This window comes from Falco rusticolus, chromosome 4 (genome assembly GCF_015220075.1).
Source record: "Falco rusticolus isolate bFalRus1 chromosome 4, bFalRus1.pri, whole genome shotgun sequence".
NCBI lineage: Eukaryota > Metazoa > Chordata > Aves > Falconiformes > Falconidae > Falco > Falco rusticolus.
The window spans coordinates 46,945,626-46,951,982 of NC_051190.1; the positions used below are offsets into that span (position 1 = coordinate 46,945,626).

Here is a 6,357-nt window from a genome sequence, read left to right on the forward strand (position 1 = left end):
GGCACGCCACGCTGCGTGCTCGGCCCATGCCAGGCCGTACACAGGGTTTATGGCCGTTCCTCGCGGCTCGCTGGGTTTTGGGAAAAGACTTTATCAGCTCCGGTCCAGAGAGCAAGGGCTGAGCTGGGTGAAGGCTGGGCCGGGGCTGGGTGGCCTTGGCACGTGCTCCAGCACCCTGCGGGCAGGGCGAAGGCCTCTCCCCACCGGCTGCTCAGCACCCCCAGCCGGGTCTCGCCCCCTCCTCACTTTTCTCAGCACTCTGCCCACGCCTGGGGCTCAGCCTCTGGGGGCCACCTTCTGTCCTGCAGCAGAGACACCCCCACCCCACCCCACCCCCAGGGGGGCCGGGGGTGCCCCACAGGACTGCCTGGGGAGGGGATGGGACGCGAGGGAGCCTCTGCTCGTGGGGCTGGAGGTGGGGAGCAGGCACTGGGCGGGCGATGCTGTGCGTGGTGTGCTGCTCCGGCTCTGGGAGGGGGATGCATCTGCAGCTTGTTGGGGGCAGCTGAACACCCCCCAGCCCTGAGAGCTGTGGTCACTGAGGTGCCTGCGGAGCGTGTTGTCACCCGCTGGGTGCTCGGTCGGGTGTTGCACCGTCCCGGCTCAGGGCAGCGCAGGCAGCAGACACGAGGCAGGCAGCTCTGCCCACCGCAGCCACACCTGGGGGTGTCTTAACCGCCCCCCGGGTCGGGGTCCTGCACCACGTCGCTCCAGAGGATGCACAGGGCCGTGTCCAGGGACCCCCTCCCCGAGGTGGGCAGTCCCCCGGCTGCAGGGTGAGGATGCCGAGGGCCCCTCGCCACCCTCGGGCTGCCCCACGGGGCTCCTGCAGCTGGGGGATGCGTGGGCTGGTGGTGCCAACGTCACCCCCAGTGGCACTCGGTCCCCCCCAAGGCCTCCCTGGGCTGGGGCCCCCTGGCGTGTGGGCCCGGTGGGATGCGCAGGAGGGCACGGCGGTGGGATGCGCAGGTGGGCACAGCAGTGGGACAGCTTCCTGCATCCCGCTGGCAGTTGGGCCACATGCCCCCCCGGCCGTGTGTGGCGGCAGCGGTGACGCCTGTTCACCCCTTCGCAGCCCCCCCAGCGCCCTGGGCTCGGTGCCACGGGCTCCCACGAGCCACCCTGGGCTGGTATTTGCCCCGACGCCTCCCTACAAACCTGCTGCCGCCGGTCCCGGCCCCGCCTGCTGCCCTTCCTCGGCAGCGGGAGGAGGAGGAGGCAGCTGTGGGCCAGGGACGGTGCCAGGAGCGGGAGTGGGAGTGGGACACGAGCGGGGCCACTGCACGCGCCGGACGGGACGGGACGGGACAGGAGGGCTCGGCTGTGCCCCCCACCAGGTACCATGTGGGGTGGGCAGGAGCTGCCCCGTGCGGGGGCTCTGCTGCCCGCAGGTGGCCCCGGCGGCGGAGCCGCGTCCCCTCTGGAGCCAGCCTGGCCGCGCACCTCGCTCCAAGCACCCGGAGGGACCCGGGGGTCCCCACCCACGTGTCACCCCCTGGTCCCCACTCACGAGTGGGGGGCAGAGCTGGCCCAGCTGCTCTGGGGGACCAGGCGTCTGCCCCGGCACGTGCTGTGCCCCCCGCCAGGGCCGGGTGAAGGCGGGGGGCTGGGGGCCCAGTGGCCCCTGGCACGGGGTTTGTGGCCCGAGTGCCGGTTGCTGCGCGGGCGGGTGCGGCTTTTCCCAGAACCGGCTGCTGGGACGGGGATTGTGCCGCTCCCTCGGGCCGTGGGGCAGCGGGCAGGGACTCACCATTGCCCCGCTGCTGGCACTGCTGCCTGCGGGCTGCCGGGCTCTGCCCGCGGCCGGGGAAACTGAGGCGCAGGGGCAGGCCGGGGCCTGGCAGAGCCTCTCCCCGCAGAGATGCTGTGATGGGGCGCTGCGTACCCCACGCGTGCCCTGAGGGCCGATGTGGGGCACTGGGGGGCTGCAGAGCAGCCGGTTGAGGGGACCCCTGTGCACTGACAGCTGCGGGGGGTCGGGAGAAGGGCTGGTGTGACCCGGTGGGCTTTGCTCCCCTGGCTGTCCCCATGCCCACCCCTGGTGGGACTGGCTGGTGGCACCACCGCGGGAGCTGCTGTGCTGCAGGGACAGGCAGCCTGGGGACCGTCTCCCCCGACCTGTCCCCTCTCCCCCAGCTGTGTGGACGGGACCCTCATGGCGGGGAGGAGTGGAAGGCGGGTGCTGGAGGAGAAGCGCTGGCAGAGCCTGGAGGAGGAGGGCAGCGCGGGCACCCGGCTGGAGCACCCCACGCTCGCCAGGTGGCTGATGCACCTCGCTGGGGACACGAGCCTGCACCCCCCCCCCCCCCACCCCCCCCAGCCCTCATCTCCCACCAGCTGGGCCCGGCTGTGCCCCCCGGGTGCGCTCGCCCTGGGGAGAGGGCACGGCACCCACGTGCACGCACAGCCGGCCTCGCAGGCAGCCTCGCGGCTCACCCCTGCCTGCTGCTTCCCACCAGGTCCAAAACCTGTGACCCCCCCCTTCTGCGAGGAGCCGGAGCCGGCTGTGGCAGCCGTGGGCAGGCAGGGACACCCGTCCCCGTTGGTGAGTCTCAGGGCACTGGGGGGGGACCCCAGCCCCAGCGCTGTGGTCCCAGTGGGATGCTGAGGGAGGGCCCCTCCTAGTTCTGCGGCAGAGGTGGCAGCAGAGCAGGGGGCTGCGGGACGCCGGTGGTGCCAGGGCTCTGCCCCGCGCCCCGTGCCGTGCCAGCCCCATGCCCTGGCCGCCCCTGCAGCTGAGCAAGCATGCCACCGGCTACCGCAAAGCCTTTGGGGAGCTCGCCGAGCGGGAGGCACTGCTGGCCTGCTTCTCCTGCGCCTGGCAGAAAGAGGTGCCCTACCACGGCCGCCTCTACATCTCCTCCCACCACATCTGCTTCCACGCCAGCCTCCTGCTCAAGGACATCAAGGTGGGCTGGGGACGGGTGTGGGGCCAGCAGCGCCGGCAGGGGCACAGGCAGCAGCCAGGGGTAGGTGACACTGCCTGCCCCCCCCACCCCGGCACAGGTGGTGGTCCCCATCGCTTCCGTCTCGACCCTCAAGAAGGCCAACACAGCGCTCCTGGTGCCCAACGCGCTCAGCATCCGCACAGCCAGTGGGGAGAAGGTGAGAGTGGGGACAGGGACGGTGCAGAGGCTCTTTGGGGTGTCCTGGCGGGCTCTGGGCTGGGGCCGAGGGAGCAGCTGTGGCACAAACCCTTTCCCTGCTCCCTGACAGTTCCTCTTCGTGTTGCTGCGCCAGCGGGAAGCCACGTACCAGGTCCTCAAGTCAGTCTGCAAACACCTGCAGGTAGGTGCTGTGCCAGAGCGGGGGCCAAGCACCTGGTGGCTCTGTCATCCCGTCGCGGGGCTGTGGGGGTGGCCCGCACTCCACTGCATCTCTCCTCGTCCAGGACAAGAGCTGGAACTCTCTGAGCAACAAGGAAGTCCTTAGGAAGTCTCGGGTAAGGCCAGGAAATGCTGGGCAGGAGGGTTTCAGCGGAGGGAGGTGCAGCCCCAGCCCACTGGGCTGTGATGGGGGTGGTTGCGGTCCTGCCACCTGGAAAGGCTTTAAGTGGAGACACGGAGTTGAAAAGCCGCAGCCCAGGGCAGCCCAGACCCCAGGACCCTCAGGTTTCCTCCTTGGGACTGGCATGAGTCCCATCGGGTCCCACCCGTGTCCCCATGGCTGTGGGGTGAGTGCTCTGGGGACGTGCACCACCACCAGGTCTTGTCCTCTGTCAGACCTCAAGCCAGTCGGACCTGGAGCAGAGCACCCCGGAGCCCGACAGCCTCCAGGATCTACCAGGTGAGTGGCCACCCCACAGCCCATGCCCCCCCGGGTGCTCACAGCCCTGCCCGTGCAAGCACACGTGTCCTCACCCGCGTTTCTGCCCTGCTGACAGCTCTTGGCTCTGCTCACCCTCCCCGGGCAGACATGGTCCAGGAGGGACCGTGCATTCCTTGGCTGCCTAAACAGCATCTCCCACAGTGCTGGGGAGCGCGGGATCAGCTCCTCGTGGCCCAGTGTGCCCCACTGGGTCCCCAAGACCCCCCAGTCCACTCCCTGGTCCTGGGGTACTTAGCAGTTGTCTCCTGGTTGCACACAGATGGGCTGATCCCGATGCCAAGGCAAGCGAAGGAGGAGGATGAGGAGGATGAAGAGGCGGCGGCGCTGGCTCTGAACAGCAGTGAGTGGGTGCCCTTGGCAAAGCCACGCAGCCTCTGGGGCGGGGGAGGGGGACGCTGCTCAGGCACGACCCCAGGGCTGACCCTGGCACTGGGCAGAGCTGACTGGGGATGGGGGGGGGGGTGCTCTCGGCAGCCCCGGCACTGACACTGCCCCATCCCTGCAGGGGGATCCCACACTGCGCTATGGGCCTGGATCACTGCGCAGCTGAGCTCCCGCAACACCATCATCCTCATCTACCTGCTGCTGTGAGTCCCCAGGGCCTGCTCACAACCCTCGGGGCTTCGAGACACCCCCAGGTCCCTGTCCCCGCTGCACCCTGGCACAGGCAGGCTCCCCAGTGCAGCCCTGGCAGCCTGGGGGTCCCCCACTTCCCCTTGGGCACCTGCGCTGGCCCAGCCACTGTGTCCCCAAGGCGAGTGCGTGGCAGCCTGGCCACGGTGTTGCTCCTGCCCTGTCCCCCTGCCCGGTGGTGACCCCTGTGCCTGATGCTGGCCTGTTTCCCAGTATGGTGGCCCTGCTGTTGTCATCGGGGTACCTCGGTCTGCGCATCGTGGAGCTGGAGCAGCAGCTGGAGTCCATGGGGGCTTGGCCAGACCCCAAGCATTTGCAGCAGTGAGTGGTGGAGCCGGGGATGCTCCGTCCTCAGCACAGCAGGGACTCTCTGCGCCCTGACCTCTCCCCAGGACAGCATCTTGTACGAAGATGAGGACACCAAGGACCCAGCCATCGCCAGGGCCTCGGCCCCAGCTGGGGGGCGCAGGCTCGGGAGCTGCTTCCTCCACCTCTTGGGGGGCAGCCGGGGTCTCCACCTCGCTCCCCCCGCGTCTCCCCACCCTGAGCAGCAGCAGCAGGAGGAACCCAGGCAGCTCCCCGGGGGCAAAGAGAAGCGCACAGGGTCTGGCTGGGGTCCAGCGCCCATCACCCCTGTCCCCAGCCCTCCCACCGAGGGGATGTGGCAAGCAGCAGTGGGCCCAGTGCCGGGCAAGGCAGGGACAAAGGGACAGACTACCAATAAAGGTGTGAACCCCCCCTCTGGGGGTGCTCTGGGGTAGGGGTGGCCCACGTTGCCCCCTCCCCAAGGACAAGTGGCTGCCTTATTTCTTGGGACAAGTGGAGGGAGGCCGCGAGCTCCCCGCCCCAGGGCAAGACTTGTGGGGGGAGCTGGAGTGGCCGGCGTGGAGCAGCATCCCACCAGGCCAGAAGCCCCAGGATGAGCACCAACCAGCCCCCCACTCTGCATCCCCTTGCCACACTCCCCAGGAGCACCCCAGCAGGGCTGGGGGACCGGTGGCCGATGCCTTGGGTGGCGAGGGCGGGGGGCAGCAGCGGGAGGGTGCAGGGACAGACCCTGCGCTGCCCCCCAGCATGCAGGGCTCTGGCTGCAGGTGACAAGCAGGAATAGAGGGGAAGGGGGTAAGAGGGGGCACAGCTGGGGGCCCCAGGGCCCCCTACCCAGCCGGGGCCCCCAGCTCTTGCCCTACTTTTTTTCTCCGGGATGGGTCCTTCCTGCCAGAGGCAGGGTCCCCAGTGGGCACAGGGTCCCTGTTACAGGGCAGGGATGATGGGGTCCCACCCAGTCACCTCCCACGGGCGCTGGGGGGGGTGGGGTGTGACAAGCAGAGCTGGGGCGCAGCACGGCAGGACCTGCACCCCCCAGCAGGGTCCTCCCAGCCCAAAGCCCTCGAGCTCAGCCCTGGCCTGTTCTGGTTGAGGGGCTGGAGAGACCACAGCCATGACTCAGGGCTCCAGCTCCTGGGGAAGGGGCAGGGGGTTTCCCCACCCACACCCCCCCCCTCAGCAAAGGTCCCATCTGCACAGGGGCGGCAGGACACCTGTCCTGAGCCAGGGGCTGTGCTCCCCCCGTTCCACGCCCAGCCCCCTCCATGGCATGGAAGCAGCACCGGGGGGGCCATGGGGACCGTGCCAGGGCAGGGGCACCTTTGCTCCCTCCCTGCCCCACGAGAGGGGAACGGGGCAGGGCAGGCTGGCACCGTGCCTCCCAGCTCCTCCAGCGGCTGGGCAGTAAATGTGAGCGGGGAGGTGGGAGCAATAAAGAGCAGATAAGACCTGTGCCGAGAGAGTTGATACCTCCAGAGCCGGGGCAACTGCTGCAGAGACCCCCAGGGCCTTTGAACCAGGGCGGGGGGCAGCTCTGGAGTGCCTGGGGACACGCTGCGCCCCTCACCT

At 69.6% G+C, this 6,357-nt stretch overlaps 1 protein-coding gene across 2 annotated transcripts; it reads left to right on the forward strand.

The window, feature by feature from the left end:
* Positions 1 to 2,552: 2,552 nt before the first annotated feature.
* Positions 2,553 to 5,475, forward strand: LOC119146619 (GRAM domain-containing protein 2A-like). 2 transcript variants are annotated; one of them, XM_037384581.1, is made up of 8 exons: positions 2,555 to 2,909; positions 3,007 to 3,105; positions 3,217 to 3,288; positions 3,392 to 3,442; positions 3,723 to 3,786; positions 4,088 to 4,168; positions 4,334 to 4,415; positions 4,675 to 5,475. In XM_037384581.1, the coding sequence occupies exons 1-8, from the start codon at positions 2,715 to 2,717 to the stop codon at positions 4,784 to 4,786; spliced, it is 756 nt and encodes a 251-aa protein (XP_037240478.1). In that variant the 5' UTR covers positions 2,555 to 2,714; the 3' UTR covers positions 4,787 to 5,475. The 2 variants fall into 2 exon arrangements, with proteins under 2 accessions (XP_037240477.1, XP_037240478.1); XM_037384580.1 differs by lacking the exon at positions 4,675 to 5,475 and having other exon boundaries at positions 2,553 to 2,909; positions 3,392 to 3,786.
* The last annotated feature ends 882 nt before the right edge of the window (positions 5,476 to 6,357 follow it).

Bases quoted from the DNA above. Each gene is read 5' to 3' on its own strand.
- LOC119146619 (XM_037384580.1), top strand. From the start codon at position 2,715: ATGCCCTGGCCGCCCCTGCAGCTGAGCAAGCATGCCACCGGCTACCGC. The intron at 3,289-3,391 runs GTAGGTGCTGTG...CTCCTCGTCCAG, and splicing joins CAGTCTGCAAACACCTGCAG to GACAAGAGCTGGAACTCTCT. The intron at 3,787-4,087 runs GTGAGTGGCCAC...GGTTGCACACAG, and splicing joins CAGCCTCCAGGATCTACCAG to ATGGGCTGATCCCGATGCCA.